The 26,244-nt window shown below is 38.5% G+C and overlaps 1 protein-coding gene and 1 long non-coding RNA gene across 2 annotated transcripts in view; one reads left to right on the top strand and one right to left on the bottom strand.

The window, feature by feature from the left end:
- PYROXD2 (pyridine nucleotide-disulphide oxidoreductase domain 2) overlaps window positions 1-15,961 on the top strand; it is a 34,268-nt gene extending 18,307 nt beyond the window's left edge. Inside the window, exons 7-16 of the mRNA XM_003755219.3 lie at window positions 604-665; window positions 821-918; window positions 3,303-3,444; window positions 3,802-3,936; window positions 4,533-4,605; window positions 5,000-5,156; window positions 10,835-10,989; window positions 13,197-13,303; window positions 14,087-14,207; window positions 15,305-15,961. Of these exons, the coding sequence (XP_003755267.1) occupies window positions 604-665; window positions 821-918; window positions 3,303-3,444; window positions 3,802-3,936; window positions 4,533-4,605; window positions 5,000-5,156; window positions 10,835-10,989; window positions 13,197-13,303; window positions 14,087-14,207; window positions 15,305-15,375 (1,121 nt within the window). The 3' untranslated portion in view covers window positions 15,376-15,961. The remainder of the gene's footprint in view (window positions 1-603; window positions 666-820; window positions 919-3,302; window positions 3,445-3,801; window positions 3,937-4,532; window positions 4,606-4,999; window positions 5,157-10,834; window positions 10,990-13,196; window positions 13,304-14,086; window positions 14,208-15,304) is intronic.
- Window positions 5,106-23,833, bottom strand: LOC116421919. The gene is made up of 3 exons (XR_004232513.1): window positions 23,642-23,833; window positions 21,717-21,826; window positions 5,106-5,191 (listed from the first exon to the last, which is right to left on the bottom strand). It is a non-coding gene; the product is annotated as an uncharacterized LOC116421919 (long non-coding RNA).
- Window positions 23,834-26,244: the final 2,411 nt, after the last annotated feature.

Below are 26,244 nucleotides of genomic sequence, written 5' to 3'. Positions count from 1 at the left end.
ATTGTGTTGAGCTTCATCAAACCTAGCTAGGCTGGTCTTTTGAGTAAGTCACTGGGTCCATACTTAAAGTCTTTCTGGCTTGGTCAGCCTGCTAGTTGGTATTCCACTGATAAGTAAAGTCAACAGGCATTCATTAAGTGCTTCCTCTATGGGCAGCTAAGTGGTACAGTGGATAAAGTGCTATGTCTGGAGCCAGGAAGACTCACTTTCCTAAATTCAAATTCATTCGCAGACACTTATTAGCTATGGATCCCAGGCAAGTCTCTTAATACTGTTAGCCATTATACAGATATAAGGTGTTTGTAGTGCAAATGGAAATTAATCTCAAAAGATATGAATTTGGGGGTAGTGGATAAACCAGGAAAGATCTCTTGCAGAAGTTAGGATTTGATCAGGAAGTAGAGGTAAAGACAGAGAGCACTTTATTCATGTGAGACAGCAAATGCAAAGGCTCAGGAGATAGGGTATCATATGTGAGAAATATAAAGAAAGCATTGCTTTAGAATGCAGGATTGCCCTCACACTACAATGCAGCAGAGTTCTTTCCACCACATTTTGGATAGTAATTTCTTTTTTTGTTTGTTTTTTGGTCTTATTCTCTAGGTCTAATTTTAGGAACACAGCTTCCCCAGTATTACCAAGTTATCACTGGCCCAATTACCAAGGTAAGTGATAGATACTGTTAGCTAGAGGCTTTTGTTCCCATTAGAACTCCACAGACCTAATCTCCAACTCCCTAACCTAACTAGGCAGGATGAAAATATTCAGTGATTACTGAGAAGTGATTGCCATTAATTCTTCCCTGCTTTTATTGTCCTAGGTGTTGGATGAATGGTTTGAGTCTGAGCCTTTGAAAGCAACTCTTGCCACAGATGCTGTAATTGGAGCCATGACAAGTCCCTATACTCCTGGAAGTGGGCAAGTGAGGGGAACCAATGTTGGTGCACAATGGGGGTGGGGTTGTGGAGGGGGATTTACTTGTTAAGCAAAACCCTGAACTAAAATAATATTCCTCTACTATTCCTCTTCTCTCCTTTCCCTTCTCCCTCTTCTTCTCCTGTCCTCTCCTTATCTTTTCTCTTTGTTTTAGGATATCTTGTATGTCAAGGTCTACACTCTTTTTCTCTGAGAATAAACTTATGTAAATAGTTTTGATGAGCCATTGCTGCTTCCTAATATTTAGGTGCTTTGGTGTGCACAAGGTGAGAAGGGTACTCTGAAGAAGGTATTTCCCATAGGAAGCAAGTCTTGACAAAAGATGATGGCTGCATTGGGTCAGTTTTCTGAACCTGAAAGTATTTAAACTAGGGAGGGATCAGTTACTTTCCTCCAGGTTAAAAATTTCTAAAGACTGAAGGAAGGGTGGAAACAAGATGGGATTTATCATCCGTAACTCAGAATCTGAGGACCAAGGAATTTGAGCTGATTAGGGCCTTAGAAATGATTCTATCCTGACTAGGTCAGTTGTTGGAGCCTCTAAAAATATGTATCTGGGAGGGAGGAAAAAAAGGTTAAAAAAAAGTTATCCCGAATGAATCCAGTCAAACAAACTTTTATTTAGCATCTTCTAGATGATAGAGAATCTATGGCATGTTCAAGAAAACTTTGGTTTTCTTTGCTGTCCACCAAGATTTACTTACCTCTCTCCTGTGACTCCAAGAAGCTGAAGCATACACCGTATCCACATCCCATAAAACAGTTTAGAAAGAAGCATGAGAGTAACTGATGGGCCTCAAACCTGTCGGTGAGTTAGGGGAATGGTTACTCCAAGGAGGTGAAAACTTCCTATGGCAAAAAATTCTCATGGCAATTTGTTCCAGTGGGCAGGAAGGCAGTGGAATCAGGAATTTTGTAAGACACTGAAAATGTCAAGGTCATCCACTGCATCCCAAGCCATTGCCAGCTGTCTTGCCATCAGACTTTAGTGATTCTGGAAGAGAGAGTGAGGCTGACCCTTTGTGCAACCCTGCCTCCCTTAAAACTCACTAGAAAGTCAAGACCTCACCCTGTGATGTCATTTGTTTTTTTCAAAAATAAAGGGCAAACAATTAGATTCTAGGCACTATTGTGGGCCTTGGAGATTACAAGAGCAAGGGTGAAAAATAGCCTTGGCCAGCAAAGAGACTGCATTTTAATGTGTGAATATAAACAAATAAACAGATAAGAATGCACCAACTAATTAGAGGGTAAAGAGATTATTAATTCCCTGGGTTGATCAGGAAAAGCAATCAGGAAGGTAATCCCAGTTTCTATATGAACCTTGAAGGAAGGGAGGAAAAAGAAAGAGAATATCCAGGGATGGGCAAAGATCCAGAGACAGAAGTTGGAAAGCCTGGCAAATAGGTTGGTTTAATATAACTTGGAGTTTGTGAAAGGAAATGAGATAGACTGAACCTGGAAACAACTTGACTGGGAAGAGATTTAAATATTCACCTGAAAAGTCTATGTTTTATCTTAAAGGTAAATTGGAGCCCCCAAAGATTTTTGAATAGAGGAATGATATAATCATAATCATTTAGATACCTACATGTTGTGTTAAAAAGGATCTTTTTAGTTCACATGACTTAGATCCCTTGACCTCTAGGAATTTTTCTTAGTCAACTATATACTCAAGAGAATTAAAATCTTTTAGGTCTTGATTTGCTGTCCCCAAAGTCCACTTCTTTAACAACAATATTCTGCCAGTGGCACCAGACAGTTGTGAGTTATGAAACATGACTGTTTAGTAGGAATACAAGTTCCAGGAAAACACTCCTGGTAGGTGTATTGCCAATGCTGACTGGGGAAGGGAAGGAGTTATATAGGATACTATAAAAGGCACATATGACTAGAATGTGATGTGGGCTAGTCATGTAATATGAAAGACAGTTGACATTCCATTGGCTTCCTCAAGTTATTTAGAGAACCAGAGGAAGATCTCTTCTTCATTGGATTGATTCCCTATGGAGGATGTCTAGAGAGATGTGGATGAAAATTAGAGTAATGAAGAAAGCGAGGTCTGCATTAATGGTGAGAGTTCCAACAATGATGAGATCATGGACACCTTAAAAAAATTTATGTCCCTCTATTGGGGCACCTATCCAGGGGATAGGCTTGGTGTAAGGAGGGCCTGAATTCAAATCTGGCCTCAGACACTTACTAGCTATGTGACCCTAGGCAAGCCACTTCACCCTATTTGCCTCAGTTTCCTCATCTGTAAAATTATTTGAAGGAAATGGCAAGTCACTCCAGTAACTTTTCTAAGAAAATTCCAAATAATATCATAAAGAGTCAGGCATGACTGAACAACAATCTCCTCACAGGTATGTGCTGCTACACCATGTAATGGGTGGCCTAGAGGGGAAGAAAGGAGCCTGGGGCTATGTCGAAGGTGGTATGGGTGCTCTCTCTCATGCTATTGCAAAGGCAGCAGAAGCACATGGAGCAAATATCTTCACAGAAAAGGTAAGTTGCTCCTGAGATCCAACAAGAAACAAAACCTTGAGAACTCTCAATTCATCATTTTGGATCCATGTCCATGTAAAGGTAGAAATTTCATGGCATAAATCATACCACTGATACAAGATACACAAGAGCCAGGTACACGGAATTAGTAAAGGAACTGGGAGTAGGAGTGTTAATATAGGCAGCATTTGGATATAGGATGATGAAAATTAGGTAAAGATTGTGATAAATCCCAAATGGAAGCACAGATAAGGGTATCGCTGGCCCTTCTACAAGAACCCTACTGTGGTTCCCAGAATGCAATGCTGATGTCCTTACCTGGTGCCCAATGGGCCCCCATTCTTTGTTGGTCATTAGCCTGTGGATAAGGTACAAGTGAACAGCAGCAGACAAGTCCAGGGAGTTGTCCTAAAGGATGGAACCGAAGTGAGGAGCAAACTGGTGCTGTCCAACGCATCTCCACAGATCACCTTCCTGAAGCTGGCACCTCAGGTGAGAGATTGTGGGACATGGGCTAAGGCTGGGGGAAAGGGAGAAGAAAAGGAGACCAAGGGCTGGAAAATAGCCTCAGAAGAAAAAGAAGTAGCAAATGATAAACTTTGGACAGTTATTACAGATGCCTCCTGAATTGGAACTGTACAGCCCCTTGGCATGTTAACTTTCTGAGCATATTCCTTGTATGTACCCTGGACATTTTTTCTCAAAGAAAGGGATATTATAAAATTTCATTCAATTCAAGTATTTATTAAGCACTTCTAAGGACCAAGCATTGTATTGGATGCTGGGGATAGAGACAAAAATGAAACAATCCCTGCTCTCAAGAAGCTTATACTCTACTAGGCAAAAACAACACATATGCAGATAAGTACATGCAAAATACATACTAAGTAGGAGTGGAAGATGGGGATGACCATGGAGGATCAAAAAGGGACAATAGAAAAAAGGGGACCTATCTCTTTCTTGGGCTTTTAAGGCTTGGCTCCAGGGACTCTGAGTGTCCCCAGTTTTCCGTGAGTACATAAGCATCTTCAAAACATAGGTCAGTCTATCAAGATAGGGTATCCCACAATTCAACTGTGTTCTTATAGGAGCAGCTCCCTGAGGAGTTCATCAAGAGAATCTCTCAGTTGGACACCCAATCACCAGTCACCAAGATTAATGGTAGGTAGACCACAAGGAAAACAGGCAGAAAGCAAGTCTCTTCTCTTTATGGGATGCTTCCTATTGACACTGCAAACCTAAATTTCTTAAAAGCTTAGCTGAAGAGTACCAGCTTGCATGGAGGAGTCTGTTATTAAGTTTCTAATAGAATTTGTCCTTTATGACTGTAGTGCCTCCTCATTTCTGTTAAAGCAGATTTACCAACATTATCTCCTTCTTTCCCTAGCCTAGCCACTATCAGGTCTTGGGAAGTGAAACACTTTTACCCTGATTTCCTGTTCCACTTTCTAGTTGTATGTTCCCTCTGCTCGTTATAGAAGGAAAGCCAGTAGAGGAAAGACTGTAGCCTCCTTTAGAGTTATGATTCTCTTGGCTTGCTCTTGGAAACCCACAGTGGCTGTAGACAAACTGCCCAACTTCCTGGCTGCACCAAATGTCATCAGTGGTCAACCCCTGCCTCATCACCAGTGTTCTATTCACCTGAATTGTGAAGACACTCAAGTCCTCCATCAGGCGTTCGAGGATGCCATCAAGGGAATCCCTTCTCGCAGGTGGGTCAGTGGCTAATGCTCCTGAAGAGTCTTCCCTAGGCCAAAACACAAGGAGATCCACTTTTTAAAAAATTATTTCGTTAAATTATCTTTTACAAACAACACTAAAAACTTGTTTACACTTGGATTAATTTCAATGCATAAAACATTTTAGGAACTTTCTAGTCACTCAAATCAAGATGGTCTTATTTTGGTCTATCATTATCATTTAATTTTCCTCAGGATCACAGTCTGTGTGATCCATTTTTCTAGGCTGCTTTTTTCACTTTGCATTATCTCATAAAAATATCTACTGATTTCTCTGTATTTCTTATATTTGTTGGCATTTATAGCCTTATGGTATTCTATCATATTAATGTACCATAGTTATTTAACTATCCCCCTGTTGGTGGGCATTATTTTCAGTGTGTGGGGGTAAGGGTGTTTGTAACCATACTTAATGTTGCTTTGAAAACATTTGAACAGAGAGTTCCTGGTTTTGTTTGTTTTTGATATCACTTGTAATATATATTTCCAAATATTTGGTCAAAGGATATTATTTTTACAATGTATTGCCAGATTGTGAAGGAGGTCTCTCCTCAAATGGTATATAACAGTCAGTAAAAAGTAAAGTCATTAATTCAATCATTAATTCGTCAAACATTAAATAAGGTTATTATTTCTACCAATTTTGCCATTTCTACCTCCACATATTTCTTACATCTACCTCCTTCTCTCCTTCCTCATCCCCTTAGCTGTTTGTTCACTGTTTCGTAAAAGCTGCCCAATATATGCTTTATATGTGCCTAATAATCTACCAATTTGTCTCACTCATAGATAGTAAACTCCTTAAGGGCTGGAATGGTTTTGCATTTAAACTCAGGTCCTCCTGATTTCAGGGCTGATGCTCTATCCACTGTGCAGTCTAGCTGTTTCCTGTTTTGCATTTGTCCTTGTATCCTCAGCACTTAGCAATTTACCTGACTCATGGCAGGTGCTTCATGAATGCTTATTAACTGGTTGTTTAAATTTGTCAATGACAAAATTATGTGATTCAAGGTTTTTCTGACTACTCCCATCGTCACCATAAATAAGCAAGATAGGATAGTGGAAAAAACATTATGTTTGGTACCTGTGGATCTGAGTTCAAATTCAGATTTTGCCACTGGCTGTAGGCATGACTTCTGGGCTTCAATTTTCTTATGTGTATGATGAGGCTGTTGGACTATATGCCCCCTTAGCTCTCTTTCAGGTCTAGATTTTGATTCTGTAATTATATTTATGGCATTTCCTTGATCTCTTAATTCCCCAACTTCCTGAACTCTGACAACTTTCATCTATCCTATTTCAATTATGGCCCCACCTTCCAGGTTCTGGACTTTGAAGCTCCAACTTTAGTCTCCTATCTTTGTATGTTTCCCATTCCCTTATTAAACTTCTCATTCTCCTGATGGCTTCTATCCCTTTACTCTTTTCTATCTCTTTTTCCTTGCTTCTGGCTTCATTTGCCTCTATAACCAGTTAAATAATTCATTAGTCACTTTTCTATAATCACCAAACCCTCAGGTTTTTTTCCTATTCCTAAATTGCTAATCCCCAACCCTGGGCAAACCCCCACCCCCTTACAACCAATTTCTCTTCTGTGCCTGAGCTGACAAACATCAATAGAAAAAGTCACCAAATTGTGCTGATTTCACCCATTATAAAAAATTTATGGCGTATAACTTCAAGTGGGTCCTTATAGTTGCTCAGCAATTCTATTCAGCTTTTATTGATTCTTTCTATTATTCCTCACAGCAAGTATTTCAGTTTTTCTTTTTTCCTCAAGGCCCAACACTCCCCCCATAACCCTTACTTTGCAAATGACATAGCTTCCAATTTCATCAAGAAGATTGAGGTTATCTGGTGGGAACTCCCTCAACCCCCTCCTTTTATAGTTCAACATTTTTCAATATTTTATCTATTATTTTCTTCCCTCCTTTATGAGATTGAAACATCCTTATTTTTGTCAAATCTCTACCCTGCTCTTTGATTTCATCTATCTTTGCCTTGTCTAGCATCTTTATTCCTTCTGTCATCCCCTCTCATCTAATCCAACCTGCTCTGATCCAACCAGCATGCATTAAGTAGCTACTATGTGGAAAATACTATACTAGATACTGGGGATATAAAGAAAAAGTGAACTTATATTCTTCTCTTTCTCTCATATATCTTTAATCATTCCTTCTCCTTCTAACCTGATCTCTTTCCATCTTGCTATAAATGTGCCCTATAATGTTTTGCCCATTCAGAAAAAGTCTTCCCTCTGCCCTTCCTCCCTATCAAGTTTCTGCCCATGAATCTCTATTATCACCAAACTTCCAGAAATGTAGTCCATTCCTTCCCCAACCCCCACCTCCTCCTTCACAGCCTCCTTCACCTCCATCTTCACCACTCTATCGAAACGACTTTTTGGTCATTATTGGTCTCCTTATTACTCTGTCCAAAGGTTTCTAATTAGCCTTTGTCACCCAAGACCTCCTTCATAATTTTTTATTCTGTTGACCAACCTATTTCTGAATAAAATTTCCTTGGTTGGTTTCCAAGATATGTTCTCTTTCTCCTTTTACTCTTCTAACTCCTTTTTCCATCAACTTCTTTCTCAACTATTTAAAACTGATCTTCTTTAAGATTTTGTCCTTGATCTTCTCCTCTTGTTAAACATTCTCTTTCATTCATTCCATTAGGATGACAATCACCTTTACTCAAATAAAACACACATCACAGTCTCCATTTTCTGACCTTTCTCCTAAAAGTCAGATGTGACTTTCATATTGCCTACCAGACAGCTCTACCTTTATGTCACAAAAGAATTTAAAGTTCAATATGTTAATATTGCAAATGTCAAACATGTACAATTCTTCTAAACATATTTTCACAATTATCATGCTGCACAAGAAAAATCAGATCAAAAAAGAGAAAAAAAGAGGAAAAAAAAGCAAACCACCACAACAAAAAGGGTGGAAATACTATGTTGTGATTCGCACTCAATCTCCATAGTTCTCCTTCTGGATGCAGATGGCTCTCTCCATCACAACTTTATTAGAAGTGGCCTGAATCACTTCATTGTTGAAAAGAGCCATGTCTATCAGAATTCATCACCACATAACCTTGTTGCTGTGTACAATGTTCCCCTGCTTCTACTCACTTCACTTAGCATCAGTTCATATCAGTCTCTCCAAGCCTTTTTGAAATCATGCTGATCTTTTCTTATAGAACAAGAATATTCCATTCCATTTATATACCATAACTTATTCAGATTTCCCATCTGATGGGCATCTACTCAGTTTCCAGTTCCTTGTCACTACAAGAAAAGGTTGCTACAAATATTTTTGCACATATGAGTTTTTTTTTCCTTTTTTATGATCTCTTTGAGATATAGACCCAGTTGAGACACTGCTAGATCAAAGAGTGTGCAATAGCCCTTTGGACAAGTTCCAAATTTCTCTCCAGATTGTTGGATTAGTCCACAACTCCACCAACAATATATTAGTGTTCCCACATCCCCTCCAGCATTTATCATTATCTTTTCCTGTCATTTTAGACAATCTGAGAGGTGTGAAGTGATACCTCACATTTGTTTTAATTTACATTTTTCTAATCAATAGTGTAAAACATTTATATCTTTACCTATAGATAAAGATTTATAGTTATAAATGTAGATATAGATATAAGCATTTTCCTTGCTTTATAATGCAGTGTGTTTTGCTAGAAATAGTTTGAATTGAGCATCCAAAGAAACCTTAATTTGAATCCTGTTTCTGATACTTCCAAGTTTTGTGACCGTGGACAAATTTAATACTCCAATTGGTGGAATGGGGATCAATAGTATACATGGTACCTTGATCACAAAATTTGAGGAAGGCTCAAATGAGATAATATGTGTAAGATGCTTTGTCAGAAAAAGTGTGATGTAAATGTCAGCTACTCTTATTATTATAGCAATATCCCTCTTAAACCTAACCACTTATTTCCCTTTTAAGAATGATAAGAATAATAACTAATGACGCGCACATACATAAAGTTTACAAAGCATGTTATATGCATTGTTTCATTTGAGCCTCATAACACTAATCCCTACTTTCCTTTCTGTGAGATGCACACATACATATCCAGAGGCCATTCTTAATAACTTAGATTTTAAAACTCAAAGAAACTTTAAAAAGCATCTGATCAAACCTCCTTATATATACAGAAGAGAAAACTGAAGCTTAGAGTGGATAATGTCAAAAGCCTATCACTCACATTTGGTCTTACTTCAGATAATGGATTGCTGTCATATTCCTCTTCCCACCTCCCCCAAATAAAATTATATATTATTCACTTTAATTTTTTTCTGTTCTTTGTGTTGCTATCACTATCAAAACAATTTCTTCTTGGTTCTATTTATTTCATTTTGTATCCATTTAAACATCTTCCCATACTTCTCTCAATTCTTCCTTTTCCTCATTGTTATATGGCATAGTAACATTCCATCAAATTGATATAAGGCACTAGGGAGTCAGAGGGAGGTCCTGGATTCAAATTCTACCTATGATACTTACTCCGTATGTGATCTTAAACAGTTTCCTCAGGTGTAAAAGGAAGAAGCTGAAGTAGATTGCCTCTGAAATCCACCTTCACCTGAGATTCCATTGATATGGGGAACTTTACACTTCTTAGTACCTTTTCTGTGACTTATATTCTTAGAGAATTGCCTCGCGGAAGATCACACAATCAGTATAAAACCTTCCTAGTTTTGAAGCCAGCTCTCTATTTACAACAATACATTTTTGTTGTTGTTGTCATTCAGTTGTTATTATTCCCATTTTTGAGACAAAGATACTAAAGTGGTTTACCATTTCCTCCATCAACTCACTTTATAAATGAGGAAATGTAGGCAAATCAGGTTAATTGAGTTGCTTGGAGTCACTCAGCTAATATCTGGGGCAAGATTTGAACACAAGATGAGTCTTCTTTATTTCAGACCCAAAGTCTATTATTCACTGTACCACCCAGCTGTCCTACCACCCTACACTATCATAAATCTATGTCCTGATTCATTTAGCCATCCCTCAACTGATTAACATTTACTTGTTTCCAATTCTTTGTAATCGCAAAAACAGCTCCTGAGAATATTTTTTTATATATGAAAGTTTTTTTTCTGTCTTTAACTTCTTTATTTTAGTCTCCCTAGATGTGGAATATCCAGGTTCAAAAAGGTGGTCACTTTCTGGGCATAAGTCCAATTTGCTTTCCAGAAAGATTGTATCCATTCAGAGACTCATTAACAGTATATTATTATTAGTATGTTTTCCCCCTATAACACTAAGGAAAAATCCTTAAAAAATATTTTTTACCTGCTTTATTATTTTCTCTATCCTTTCTAGAACAGAAATGGTAGTAGCCAATTATATCCAAGAATGGAATTAGGACCTAATGAGGAGATTCACTGATAGCTTTCTGACATCCCCAGGCTATAAAAGATGTGTTCTCTGAAACTCTGGAAGATAATTGCTTTAAAAATCCAAGTAAGAGTAAAATGATTTGTAGGAGCTTCTAAAAAAACTAGTAGATGTCTAGGAGAGTGACTTCAGATCATATTCCCTTGCAGTTTTCTTTTGAATCTCCTCCTTCTCAAGAGATCTGATTCTCTCTCGGCTTCTCTCTCTTTGACTCAGGCCCATGATTGAACTTTGTATTCCATCATCACTGGACCCCACATTGGCTCCACCTGGCTGCCATGTTATCTCACTCTTCACTCAGTATACTCCCTACACCATGACAGGTGGAAAGGTCTGGGATGAGCAAGAGAGAAATATGTATGCTGACAGAGGTAAAGCAAAGGAGACAATCAGTCATTGTCTCCAGAATGATGCCTATGGAATGGAAACCTTGTCTTTCTTTCCTACCCCAAACCCTGCTCTTCTCTCACTGGTGTCCCTTTCACCCTACTTTTCCACTTTCCTCAGGCTTCTCCTACCTAAAAGGGTACTCAAGATCTGCGGGAATCTCCTGGCTATCTGTTTCTTTTTCCTCTCCTTCTTGACTCTTTGATTCTTTATGGGCAGGAATCATTCCTTACCAGTCTCTTGAGATATAAGTGGGTGGGTAGGAAAATGTGGCAAACAAATAGATCTTCCCAATTTTAGACTTAAAAGCATCAAGACAGGGGTTCCTTATTTTATTATGTCATGAACCCTTTTGGTAGGCTGGTGAAGCCCATAAATCCCTTTTTGGAATAATGTTTTTCAATGTACAAAATAAAATACATAGAATTACAAAGGAAATCAAATATAATGAGATATAATTATCAAATTAAAAACAATACTCCATATATATATATATATATATATATATGGAAGAGAGATTAGACTTTTTTCACTTGGCTCCAGAATACAGAGCAATGATTAGAAATCAAAGAGTATAAGAAAAAGCTTCCTTATGGATGACTAGATAATCCAAAAGTAGCATGGGTTGTCTCTCAAGGTGATGAGCTCCCTGTCATAAGAGGTATTCAGATGGAGACTGGCTAATTAACTTTTCTTTTTTTTTTTTAGATGGAAAGGGGATTTCTGTCTACAGGTAGAAATAGCTGACTTCTAAAGTCTTTTCCAACTCAGAAATTCTGGGCTTATGCACAAGCTTCTTCACAGTCCACAGTAGAAAATCTTAACACCCTATGTGTTGCTAGCTCTTGTCCTCAGATTACTATTCTGTCTTGGAGTGAGACAAGACCTTTAAAGGAGAAAGCAAGCCCAGCACCGTTAGCTTTACGTGACACAGGCATGGACTTGTCCCAGACAGCTTCCTTTATGTTTCCTAGCAAGATTTCATATAATACAAGAGAGATATAAGAATCTAAAAAAAAATTGCTTGAGACAACACAAAGCCCATGAACATTGTTGTAGCAAACACAAAGCACATAGTTTTCAACAGAGGTGACTCCTCACTTGGCCCCAAATGGTCTCAGTCTTAGCTTGATTAATTTCTTTAAAAAAATGTTTTATTGATGTTTTCTGTTTTTCCATCACTATTATTTCCAAATATACTTCCACCACACTGAATCCTTCCTTATGATGTCAGAGGGAAAAAAAAAAAAAAACAAATTAAACCATTCACCAGAACAATGTCTAGCAGCATATATAACATTCCATATCTGTAGTTACCCACTTATGTAATAAAAGAAGGGAAGTATGTTTCATCAATCCTGATTTATTTTAGAAGTAATTGAAAAAACGCAAATCAACCTGGACAAGCTAGTTTTTAAAAATTGTTTTAATCACTTTTTAGTTCATTCCAAGAGTTCCAAGAGCTTTGCCATTGTACTTCAAAGTTTCTGGGATCTTATGTACATACGTACATACATACACATAATTTTGTGTTATATGTAATTGTGTATTCCATTATATATTATATAATTATTATGTATAGTTACATATTATTGATTAGTGTTTACTTTATTAACTATTGATATGATTATTATATCATTATATATTATGTAACTACTGTATGACATAAATATATATTATGTGTATGTATATTTTATTGTATGTCTATTCATGTGGGTGCATATAGGCATATGTGTGCATAAGCACATACCTATTTCTATATAGAGATATGTGTGCACATGTGTGCATGTAAGCTTGATGTCTATTTATGTGCATTGTATAGCAATGCAGCCATGTATGTATATATAGTTGTATATATATATATGCATACATATGCTTTCATATATGTATACATGTACAGATAGATAGATATACATCTAGATTTTGTTTCCTATTAGAAAATCATTAGTATTTAGTATCACCAATACTGTATGATCAGCATTTAGCACAATGCTTTGCACGTAGTAGGCACTTAATAAAAGCTTTTTAAAAAATTATTCATTAAAGTTGGGCAATAGACTTAGCCCTTAAAGAATCCTTTCCCTTTAACCAGGAAGGTCATTTATTTGTCTATAGATGGTTTTCCTTGGATCTTTACATTCTCCCCTTCCTGCTAATATATCCCTATTTCCCAACTATTTGTAATTTTTAGTGTTTGACTGCATTGAGGCCTATGCCCCAGGCTTCAAGAAATCAGTGATCGGCAGAGACATCCTGACACCACCTGATCTCGAGAGGGTCTTTGGGCTTCCTGGAGGGGTAAGCCATGTTGCTAAAATCTTTCTCTATCCTTTTCCCTTCTACTTGTCCTAAAGAGGCCAGATCAACGCTGGAGCTTCTCTCTTTATCTTTTTTTGGATACCAGCTGGAAGGATACCAGAAAGATGGGGAGGTGGGCACAGCTGCTGAGAGGAGGCAGGAGTAGACGTCACCTATTGAGGGCAGTAAATGTGTCTTGTCCTCTTGCTAAACATTTGTAGCTGTCACCTGAGTCTGACATTGTCCATGGAAATGCTCTCTGACCAGAGGCATTTCTTGGTTTCTGTCCCTATGGAGCTGGATTTAGTCTCTTTTTTCCTACAAAGTCACTCTGCCCTTTTATAATATAACTCCTTTTTTGGTCTGGTATCATTCCAATAATAAATAATAGCTAAAATGTCTATATCACTTTAAGGTCTGTAAAACGCAAATTTGCAAACTTATATCCTAGCATAGTGTCTGGAACAAAGTAGGCACTTAAAAATATACTTGTTGATTGGTTGAAGTTTATCTCATTTGATCCTCCCAGGAACCCTGGAGGTAGGGCTGCTATTACTATGCCCATTATATGAATGAAAAGATTGACTGACAGAGATTATGTGAATGGCCCATTTATACAGCTAGTAAGTGAATGAGGCTGGCTTCTAATTCAGGACTAATCCTCAGTCCAAACCCAGCTCTCTTTCCACTGTGCTACATAACTGTATGCAAGATGGGGCAATTAAAACAGAGGTCAGTCTAATTCTCTAGTTACCCAGCAGTTCCCTTTTTGGTCCCTTATAGAACATATTCCATGGAGCCATGTCCCTGGATCAGCTCTACTTTGCCAGACCGCTGCCACCATACTCCAACTACCGCTCTCCAATCCGGGGTCTGTACCTCTGTGGCAGTGGCGCCCATCCAGGTATGTGATCAGTGCTCATGCACTTCATGGATTTGACAATTGTGGAGGATCAGTGGTTGGGGGCCTTTCAGAAGTAGAAAAGAGAAGGGACTGATTGTGAGGGGCAGAGAGTCTTGAATTTTTTTACTGCTCATACTCCAAATATTAATGAATTTTTTGTCACTGAAATTCCATAATGAAATTTTTGTTAAGATATTTACATTATTAGTTCTTAATGTTTTTGTATTGTGATAGACCTCTTTGCCAACCTAGTAAAACCTATCGATCCATTACCATAATAATGTTTTTAATTGCACAAAAGTAAAATACACAAGACTACAAAGGAAACAATTAAACTGAAATACTTAAAAAAAAGTTTGGGCAGTTAGATGGCACAATGGATAGAGTACTGGCCCTGAATTCAGGAGAACCTGAGTTCAAATCCAGACTCAGACACTTAACACCTAGCTGTGTAACCCTGGGCAAGTCATTTAACCCCAACTGCTTCAAAAACCAAACCAAATAAGCAAATATATATATAAAAAAATAAGTTCACAGACTCCAGATTAATCATCCCTCACCTAAATAATGGACTTCTAGAAAGACAAGAACCCACTTTCTAGTTGATAACTGAGATTTCCTGCCATTTTTTCCCTATTCCACCACCAACAACAACCCAAAAGCAAGCATGACACCAAACGATTCCTGAGCCAGAAGAGATCTTAGGGTTTTAACATGACCTCCTCATTTTATAGTATAGGAAGTGACTCACCTCTAAGAGAGAAGGGTGACATGTCATGGTCAGGGCTAGCTGACTAGGACGGAGCCGGGACAAGGACCTGTCAGTTTGCCCAACTCCCAAGCCTACCATGTTTTTCACCACCCCCTCACCGCATCCTTGAGCATCTCATGATATACATGTGCCAGTGAGGACTGAGAACCTGTATTACCATATCTCATCTTCAATTATTTTCACTTCTCTTGGTATTTACTAGTTTGATATAATGGAAGTTTTATAATGCAGTGGCACAGTCTGGGCCTCTGCACATTTGTTGCCTGCCCCTTTCCCTAAGCAGTTTGAGAAATGGGAAGTCAAAGGACTTATTTTCCTTTTCTAGGAGGAGGTGTCATGGGAGCAGCTGGACGCAATGCAGCCCAAGTGGCCTTTGAAGATTTCAAGAATTTGTGAGCCACTGAATTGACTTAAGAAAGAGCTACCATGAAGACCCTGAGGGCTCTGTCTACCCATAAGTTCAACTTTATAAGACCCTCTCTTTTAAACCAGAATATATCTGGATAGCTGAGACCTTACAGCAAAGTGGTATAATCAAGAATGCTATCTTTGGAGTCAAAAGAAACCTAAGTTAGAATCCCATGAATTGGGTTTATATGTCTTTTGACTATGAGCAAGGTATACAACATTTCTGAGCCTTAATGTCCTCATCTGATGATAATAATTCCTTTAACACCTAACTCATAAGATTGTTGAGAGAATCAAATATGGTTACATGTATAAAAGTACTATCAATGTCAACCATTATAATGGTTACTAGTATCTAATGGGATATGTATAGTATGTGGTAATTTTATAACAACAGGACCCCCAGATATGATTACAGGTACAGCAATCACATGTCTCAGATATCCTGGGAGAATACCAATTTAAATGTTAAATCATGCTTGAATGCTTGTTATGAATACAAATTGATTTATTTTCTGAATGAATCTGAAATCTTGAAAAGTTTTTATTTAAAAAATTTTACATAAATATTCATTAGTAAAATAGGTGTAAAATTCTCTTTCTATGCTTTGTCTCTCTCTGGTTATGAGACCATATTTGTCTCATAAAAAGGATTCATCTCCCATTTTTACAAATGATGTTTGTAACATAATTATTAATTGTTCTCTAAATGATTGATAGAATTTACCAGTACAACCATCTGCACTAGAGACTCCCCCACTTTCAGTAGTTTATTTAGGGTTTGTTCACTTTTTTTCCAAGTTTGATCAGTTAAGCTTTCTACATCTTATTTTTGGTATTTGCAGATACTAATTTTTTCCTTTAAATTCACAGTTTTGTTGTTGTAATAGTTTCTGATAGTTATCTTTCCTCTTTGTTATGAATTTATCCCGTTCATTTTAAGTCTGATTTTCTTTCCTTTTTTTTTTTCTATTTTGAGCTGGGTAGATAATAGTTTACTAATTTTGTTAGCTGACAAAAAGCAAAACAAAACATTGCCTAGTTTTACTTATCAGTTCTATAATCTCAATCTCAGTTTTCAGAAAACAAAATACACTTAACACAAAGCTGTGCCAAAAGAATATCTTTAGTTAGACCATATGTCCTGAATTTTGTTTGAGAAAATATTACTATAGTCATCATATATATATATATATAAAATGTGAGTAACAGAAACAAATAAATAAAATGTGAGTGCCTGGGGGAAAGGGAAAAACTTTTTAGGAGGTACCAGGCTTCCCAGATTGGGTCAGGCATCCAAATTTATCTTCAGAGGATGGCAACATGCTTTGACTCTCATAACAGGATGCTTATGCAGACGTGCTCCTTTGTGAGAAATTTGTTAGAATGATTATTCGGATATAATTTGTTACCTTTTTCCTTTGTAGCCATGTGATAGAACACCAAAATTTTCATATAAACAGAGAAATTACTACCAGCCTAGCAAATTTTTCCAAGGCAAGCAACAACAGGGCCAGATTTGGGTACGATTATGAGCAGGGCTTGGTTTGGACATGATTATTAAGTCAGCTGATTTTATTCTAGGGACAGATGTTTTTATCTCCCCTTCTTCCATTTTTAGTCTCCCAGATACCTATCCCCTCTTCCTGGTAAGGAATTCAGAAGTCATCTACTCAACAACTTCATTTTTGTAGATGAGGAAACTGAATCTTAAGACAGTTTAAGGGACTTGTCTAAGGTCACATGGAAAATAATAAAGCTACCTGTCCTTCAGATCCTGAGCTATTTGCATGATATCTTATAGACCCTTAGGATTTTAGCTTTTCTGAGAGTATTCATAGACTTTCAGAAACCTCTTGATGACTAAAAGCCTTTAACACCCAAAAGACAACCTCTGGTGGTTGAACTTCAGGCACCATGAACAATGGAAGTGGAAATATTTTTTGAGCATTCATAACAATTATAATAATTCACATTTCTAAAAGAGTATTTTAAGGTTTACAGAGCGCTTTGTTCAAAGCCACCTTGTGAAGCAGGTGGTACAAGGAGTCGTACTTGTAAGGGCAGCCTCTCACACAGCAGACATGGACAAACCTCCAAAGAGTCTCTCTTGAAAGACTTGTCTGTCTCCATAGCAACCCTTCTCTGATCAGAAAGCACCCTGGTCATTGCAGCTGGCCTGCTTCTTAATAGACTAGGAAGAAGTACTGAATCATCGGGGATGCCAGAGATGGTGAGAGTGCCTCAAACACATTAATCTTGTATCGTTCATTATATTTGAGACTATATACTTTTTTAATATATTGGCGTCAGGGAGCCCAGACTTAAGCTTAGTAACTCTTCTGGCTGATGGCTAAGAACAGTGGCTTAAGTTGAAAATCTAGGTCTTGAAAAAAGAATTCAGAATGGTTTCTTTGGACAAGTTCAAGTCTGAGCTTTGCCCCTAACTTGCTTTATAACCTTGGGCCATTTCTCTGCCTCATTTCCCTCATCTGTAAAAAGGGGGACCTAAGTGAAATGATCTAACTCTAGCTCTAATTTCTACAACTGGATGAATTTATAATTCCTTGCTAACAGAAAAATAGATCTCCATCAGAAAAAAGGACTCAACCAGCTGGGAATACACAGGACTGAAAGGTGGGTACTTTTTCTTCTTCTCCCCACCCTTAGAAAAAAAAGGATATTCCAGTCCTTTCACAGTACTATTTCATTGGCCTTTAGTTTCTCTTTCCATAGGTAACAGGATTGTAGCAGTGTTACTTTTACTTCAAAAATTGAAATGAAAATGTCATATGAGTAATTTTTCTCCCTCTTGGAAAATTCCTAGTTATCACCATGTTCTACTATAAATTATGCTTTGAGGGAAATTTTTTATTTTATGCTTTAAAAAAAAAAGAACAAGGATATTTTTGTAGACCTACAGAGGTCAGCCAACCCAAACAATAGTACATTAAAGAAATCCCCTCTACCACATCTCTGAGGGACACTTATCCTGACCCCAATTCTTTCCTTGCAGTGACAAGGAGCTCAGAGGGTAGTTTGATTCATTCTTGGACATCTCTGATGATTAGAAAGTTCTTTCTTATATTGAGCCAAAATTTGCCTCCTTCTGATTTCCATTCATTAATCCTAGTTTTTTCCCTTGAGTAACCCTGGGTAAACATTACTAGTTTCTTTTTATCTTTCCTCCTACATGTTGGTTTTCTAGACTAGTCACCCTGTTGACCATCCTGTTTCTCTATAAGTCCTCTAGTATTACAGAGAATTCAAGACCTATATTTGAATATAATATATCACATGTGACCTGAAAAAAGTAGAGTATATATGATAGGATTATTTTTTCTTGTGATCTGGACACTATACTTTTGAGTATTACTCTGAATATTCTGAGCTTGGAGTGAATCAAAATCCTTAAGTCTTTCCCCATAAACTCTCGCCCAATCAAGTCTCCCCAGTTTTGTACTATTACAATTGATTCTTTTGATTCTAGGACAGAATTTTTCATTGATTTCTGCTAAATCTCTGGATTTGCTTATCCCTGAAAGCACAAGACAAAACTGTTTAAAAGAAAAGGGTGGGCAAGCAATGATTTCTTCAGAATGCTACAATTGACTATAATATATAGCCCTTTTATGGTAGTAACACCTTTCAGAACCCTTCCTCAAGATAGCATCCATGTTCACTGTTATCTAGAACCTCGATTCCCAAATATAAGAATGCAGAAACAGGCAACAAGGACCAGGAGATGAAATACCTAGGCACTGGAGCATATGTGGTGCCTCAGTCTCTGTCTTGTGGTCACCCAATTCTCTGTTAATTCCTTTAGCCTTAACCCAATTACTTTAAAAATATGTTCCATTTTTGACAAGAGTTCTGCAATGTAGGGAAAGTACTTTTCTCAGAATAATGAGACCCATCAGGAAGTAGGAGTCTCAATTCTGGCCATAAGCTTCTGTGTGATTTGGCAGAAGTGTCAAGTTCTAAGAGCAACTCATGGTTTCCTTTTCTGTAAAATGAAGGGATTAGATCATAGGATCTTTAAAATCTCTTCCCCCTCTGACATTTTATGACTCTCACCACCCCCAGGATGTGACAACCCCCCAAAAAAGGCAGACCTGAAGCAGAGTGTGAGAGAGGACATAGGTTATCTTCTTTTTTTTTTTTTTTTCAACTTTCAAGTTTTTATTTTATCTTCTGAGGAAGTGATTCTTAATGCTTTGGGGAAGTATCTGATTGGAGGTTAGTTGACCATCGACTAACTAGCTGTTAAGTTAAATAATTTTAAGCTTGTCAGAGAACTTAAATCCCATTTCATGAGAGCAATATATAAATTGACTGACCTATACTTTAAGGGCTTGAAAGAATCCTTGGATCTCTTTCTCACAGTAGTAACAGTTCCCCCAGGAAGTCAATTAGTCTGAAGTGAGAACAAGGTCAGAAAAGGCCATTTAGCGCTGGGCACATGACATAACTGAGCAGGTAAAGAAGGAAGAAGGTTAGGAGATGAATAAAGAATTATAGAGAACCAATACTTCTGGTCTATTGAAAAGATTTCTATGAGAGGATCATTAGAATAGAATGAGTATATTTTAATTCTAAAATTAGCTAAGGCCTTCATTTAATACTAGACATACCAATGTATGGAAACTTCCTGTACAGAGAGACCTGATTTGCTATAAAGCAATGACTTTGACAATGAAAGAAATGGCTACAAATGTGTCCCCTGTATCTTTGGGGTGTAAAACTCTTACAAGTATAAATAAGACAGAGACGTATTTTTAACTGAAATGTGAAGAAATGGAAGCAAATTTATAGTTCCTTGTTTTCCCCAAAGCAGTGGGAAAGCTTCTCTCTCAAGCACAAACCAGTGATCTCTTGAATTGGAAACTAATCCAATCTGGTTTTGTATTCATGTAAAGCTGCCAGCTCCCTGCCTGAGGTAATGGCTCCTAAGTGACACTGTCCAGAGTCTGGAAGAGAGGGAAGGAAGGTTTATCACTGTGGAAGGAATTCCGTTACCTTCTGGATGAAGGAATGACAGATGTTGTTGACAGAACTATCTGCAAGCCATGTTAACTGAACTTTATCATATTTATACTGTGATCTATACTTATTAACTTTCTTTGGAATATCAAGGCCATTCTGATTTTCTAAATTGTCACCAAATAGATGTTTGACCACCTCTCCAGGCCTCAGGTCTTCTCCATATAAAATGAGGATTATGTCAGTGATTCTCAAATTTTTTTTTTTATTTCAGGACCCCATTATTTATATTTTTAAAATGTTTGAGCTATAAGGAACCTAAGCAATCATCTAGTCTTACTTGTTCTCCCAAAGAAACTCAGTATCAGGGAGAGTGATTTCTCAAGATCATATAGTTAAGTGGCAAGGTTAGGACCAGTGCTCAGGTCTCCTGATTTGTGGTTGTCCAATGTTTTTTAAAAATAGAAAACAACAATAATGAACCCTTAAATTCTTTATTTGTGAATCCAGGTCCATGGATACAAAATTCCTGCCAGTGAGAGCCCTTTCACAAATTTGTGAAGGCCTGAATTTTAAGTACGAGATCTTTTACATAATTATATAATTTAAAATATTGAGAGGGGATTTTCTTGCAAGAGGTATTCTTGCTTTCAGGGATCCAAATATATGTGGTTCTCATTATGGAAGAGTAACTTTCAATTGAATCTCTATAGTTCTTTATTCAGCATCTAAAGTTCCTTCCTTCTCTACCTGCTCAGTTATATCATATACTGCTGCCCTGAATGATTTTCTCTAACCTTGTTCTCACTTCAGACTAATTGACTTCCTGGGGGAACAGTTATTACTTGGAGGAAGAGATCCAAAAATTCTGTCAAGCCCTTAGGGTATAGTACAATTTATTACATTTGTTCCAAAAAATGGGACTTAAGTTCATTGATATAACTAAAATTATCTAAGCCAAAATTATCAGCTCAATATCTATTATTTGTAAGATTTTGAAATTTCTTTCAAGGCCTCAGCCAACCAAAAAGGAGGGAAGGAAAAAAAGTGTGTTTATTGATAAGGGCATATGTGGCCTGAAATTGGACACTATTGGGAGAAATACTATAGATACCCCACCCTGATTACCCTTTTGCTCTACGACATTATCCATAGACATCTATGAAACAAACATAATGCCTTACAAACTTATATTGATCAATATGTCAGGGGATAAATAGTCAGAGTCTATCTTATACATCTTGAGTCTTGCTGAGTATCTACAGAACCTTATACATAGTACATTACATGTGGCAAGTACATAATATTGCACTTGAATTATATCATATTTACACTGTGATCTATACCTGTTAACTTTTCTTTGAAATATCAGTCATTCTGATTTTCTAAATTGTCACCAAATAGTTGTTTGGCCAATGGAAAGTTGCTTCACCTCTCCAGGCCTCAGGTCTTCTTCCTAAAGGAGAGAATATATATTGAATAAATCAATATAATTCAATAAATTTGTATTGTCAGACTAAAAAAGAGTGTGTTTAAGTGTTTAAGTGGGGAAAGGAGAGATACAGCATGAATGAATTCAAGATTAATAATAAGTTCTGGGGTAGTGGAATGTCTAAGAGATCAAAGAGGCCTAGGAATGTTGGGGGTTGGGGTGGGTTGCAGACAGGAACAACTGAATGGATGAATAGTGAATTGTGGAAAGCATCAAATTGTGCCAGTGATGGAAGTCTTCAGGTGGCCTGTTGAGATATGTGGAGTTCTCTGGTAATCTAATATACCTTCAAAGGTCTCTCTACTGGCCCTTTGACTCTAATACAAGAGGCTGTTTTTTCAAAAACAGCTGAGTTGTGATGCAGTTTTTCAGTGTCAAGCACTGGTTTCAGGCGCTGTATTGTGGTCACTTTTCATCCTGCCTCTGGGAAAAGGTCTTGATGTCTGAGGCACTATGTTCTAGGCACACCTATGAGCCATATATAGAACTAGGTTCAAACTGACTACACACCAGATTCAATGAGATTCAGAAGAATTGATTTTTAACTTATTTTTAAATTATCAAACAATATAATCCTTTTAAAAAAACTGTTCTTTAAAAAAAAAAGTTTTAGTGATACTTTCTGGGATTTATTTAAACATCACTGTTACTTGGTGTGATATAGACCCCTTCCTTATAGCAAAGAAGTAAAAGAGATTGACCACCATTAACATCATATAACTCAGCATCTACGAGCCATGGCCTCCTTACTGAGAGGAGAGGTATATTTCATCCACACAGAAGCATCAGGTTAGTCCCTTGGGAAGACTTTGAAGGCCATAGAATCCATTTCTTCCATTTTATAAGAACAAAGGCCTAGCAAAGTTAAGCGATTGGCCAGAATTTGCGTCCAGGTTTCCTAACTTCCAGTCCAGTGTTCTTTCCATGGTACCATCTTGGTTCCCTATAGATGCCAATATTTGAGACCTAAAAGCAAGTGTCTGGTTCCTAGGAAGCACTTAATAAAGGCTTGTTGACTTGGACAAAACCAGTATCTTCATTCATAATATTTTTGCTACATTGTTGGAGCTTTAAAATAGCAGAGATAACACAGTTAGTTATAGAAAGGGTCAGCCAACGTGGATTTTCATCCCGGCTCGGTCACTAACGGACATGACCACAAGAAGTCCCTCTATCGTTCTAGCTTTCTGATTTGACATCGGTAAAATGAAGGGAGTGGCAGCAATTTATCCTTTTTATCCTTATCACAGCAGCTCGAGGCATTTTGTGTGTGTTTGTTGTGTGGGATGGGATTTTTACACCAACTCTGCCAGATAAGTGATGGGTACATTTAACAAGTGAGTGTATAATCACTAAGGGCTGAAAAATCACTGCGCAATGGCGGGCGGAGCCTCCTCTGCAGAGCTAGAGCTCCTTCCTTCTCAGTGTTTGATGCTACTTGTACCAAGGAGGAAACTGAGGTAAGTGGGGAGGCCGCGGCTCTCACGCATAGCCCTCCCCCACCCTGACTCTCTCCTTGCGGTCCTTGCTGAGGGCACCAAGAGCAGGCAGTTGCTAAGCAACAGCAGTTGCTAAGCAACAGGAAGCTCAGCTTCCTACGAACTCGGGTCCACACGGGCGGCGCACTTGCATTTAAATCGCTTTGCAAAGCCCAAGGGCTACGCAAACCCTCCCTGGGGAGACTCCGGTTACTGTGCACGTTAGATGCGAGCGGGCTGACGGCAGGGTGGCCTTTGCCTTTCATTGTATCCCCAGTTCTGAGCGGCAAGTAGTAGGTACCTCATAAATGCTAGTTGATTGGTTAGCTGTTATTTTATAGCGTTGGAAGCCATCTGTGTGATTTTGGTTGACGGCGTGACGGCGTCCAACAGGCTACAGGGAGATGAGACAGGTAAAGAACTTTTCTCCAAAAAAATTGGGGGAGAGAGGACCCATGCCCTGTGACATCACAGTCTTTGCCCCGCCCCCAACTCTGATTGGTCCGGCGTCCGAAGCTCGCGGCTAGCGTCAGAGCACGCGCACGCGCTCCCGCGAGGCGCCGCCCCGGCTCGGGCTCGGACGCTGTGGGACCTGGTCTCGTAGGCCGCAGCCGCCCCACACTCTCCGAGAACGTCCGCTGCCACCTGGCGGGGAGAGCGAGAGAATCCTGGCCGGCAGCGGCCGTCTCGCGCTCCCCGCGGGGCTGTAGGCCCCCTGACAAGTGGGCGGGAAGCTCCGGGGTATGCGGAATCCAAAGGCGGTGGGTGGGGATTAGAGCGCGGGGAGGAGGGGGAGGAGTTGGGAAGAACGGGGAACGCGCATGCGCACTTCGGGCCTGGTCGGGGGAGGGGAGGAAGCGGAGCGTGCTAGGGCCTTGGCCCTCGCAGGAAAGCTGCCCTCTGGCGGGGCTACCTGCCGGCGCCTCTAGGGAGGCTGAATCGGGATGGATCGTGTGGGCGCCAGCCCGCGAGCAAAGAAGGTGACGCTGTGACGCCGTTCGGGGCCCCAATTGTTAGCTCGCTGAGGGCGGGGCATCTGTATCACTCATTCATCCATCCCACCATCCATCTGTCATTCATTTTACAGGCCCAAGCGTGGGTTTTGCCAGTGAGCAGCGGGCGCTCCGTAATTAAATTGACTCTGGAGCTTTAATGACTCCAGAACCCAAGAGACGTGCGTGGAATCGGTGGGTTTGGTTAGGAGAGAGTCCTTAGGCAGCGGTTCAACAGTCAACGTTTTCCAATCGCCTCAGCCCAAAAAAAAAAAAAAAAAAAAGTCAACTTTTCCCAGTTGCCTCAGCCAAAAAAAAAAAAAAAGTCAACTTTTCCCAGTTGCCTCAGCCAAAAAAAAAAAAGTCAACTTTTCCCAGTTGCCTCAGCCCAAAAAAAAAAAAAAAGTCAACTTTTCCCAGTTGCCTCAGCCCCCCAAAAAAAAAAAAAGTCAACTTTTCCCAGTTGCCTCAGCCAAAAAAAAAAAAAAAGTCAACTTTTCCCAGTTGCCTCAGCCCAAAAAAAAAAAAAAAGTCAACTTTTCCCAGTTGCCTCAGCCCCAAAAAAAAAAAAAAGACAACTTTTCCCAGTTGCCTCAGCCAAAAAAAAAAAAAAAAGTCAACTTTTCCCAGTTGCCTCAGCCCAAAAAAAAAAAAAAGTCAACTTTTCCCAGTTGCCTCAGCCCCCCAAAAAAAAAAAAAGTCAACTTTTCCCAGTTGCCTCAGCCAAAAAAAAAAAAAAGTCAACTTTTCCCAGTTGCCTCAGCCAAAAAAAAAAAAAAAAGTCAACTTTTCCCAGTTGCCTCAGCCCAAAAAAAAAAAAAGTCAGCTTTTGCGTGTGTCCCGGACTCTAGCCTAGGCAGGAGAAGCCTTTGCGCTGCTTCCCCAAATAACGTTTTTAAATACTCAAAATACATAGAATTACAATGGAAGCCAATTATATTCAGTTTACGGATCGGGATATGGATCTAGAAAAGTTTAATAAATGACTTCACGGAATGGTAATACAGCATTTAAAAAATCTTCTGAATCTAAATCCACTCATCTTTTTATATCACGTCGGGGATTCCACCTTTACCAATTTTTTTTTTTCACATAAAAAAAGTTCCTTATTGACATGACCTTTCACATTTATCAGATGCTTCTAAAATGTCTCATTGCTAAAGAAAGATGATTCAAGTTGTTTGACTTCGTCCTAGAGGAAATAAAATAGAAGCAATGGATGGAAGTTAGAGGCGGGTTTCTTTTAGACACAAAGAAATATTTCCTTAAAAGACCCTTGAGATCTTCAAGTGTAGACTAGCTAATCACTTGACAGGAGTATGGGTATCTGTATACACATATACATATTATATATTTATATATATATATATATATATATATATATGTATAGTTGCATATACATGTATATACTCATATATACCTGCATGTATTCATATATACATATTTGTGTAGAGATGAACACTCATCACTTTAAAGTTTCTAAAGTACTTTCCTTGAACCTCAGTTTCCTCATCTGTAAAATAGGGATTTATAATACAGCCGTTCTTCAATGGATTGTTGTAGAGATCGTAGAGTATGCAGAGCACTTTGCAAAGAGTATGCAGAGCACTTTGCAAAGCTTTAAGTGTTTTATGACAACCCATTTTAAGGGCAGAATGTAAATATCACTGTCCTCATTTTAAAGATGAGAGATTGGCCCTGGTGGTACAGAACTAGAGACAGAATTTGAAACTCCAATCTTCCAACTTCACGTGCCATTACACTGGAGGATACTGTTTGGAGAATTCTTTCTCAGGGATGGGTTTGACTAGTGTAGTACAATAGAAAGAGGACCTGGATTTAAAGTCTACCTTTGAAACTTAATTGTGTGATCTTTAGCAAATCAGTTAATCTCCCTGGACCTCAAGTTTCC

The sequence above is a fragment of the Sarcophilus harrisii genome, chromosome 2 (assembly GCF_902635505.1).
Source record: "Sarcophilus harrisii chromosome 2, mSarHar1.11, whole genome shotgun sequence".
Taxonomy (NCBI): Eukaryota; Metazoa; Chordata; class Mammalia; order Dasyuromorphia; family Dasyuridae; genus Sarcophilus; species Sarcophilus harrisii.
This window is presented reverse-complemented; position numbering and strand designations above follow the sequence as displayed.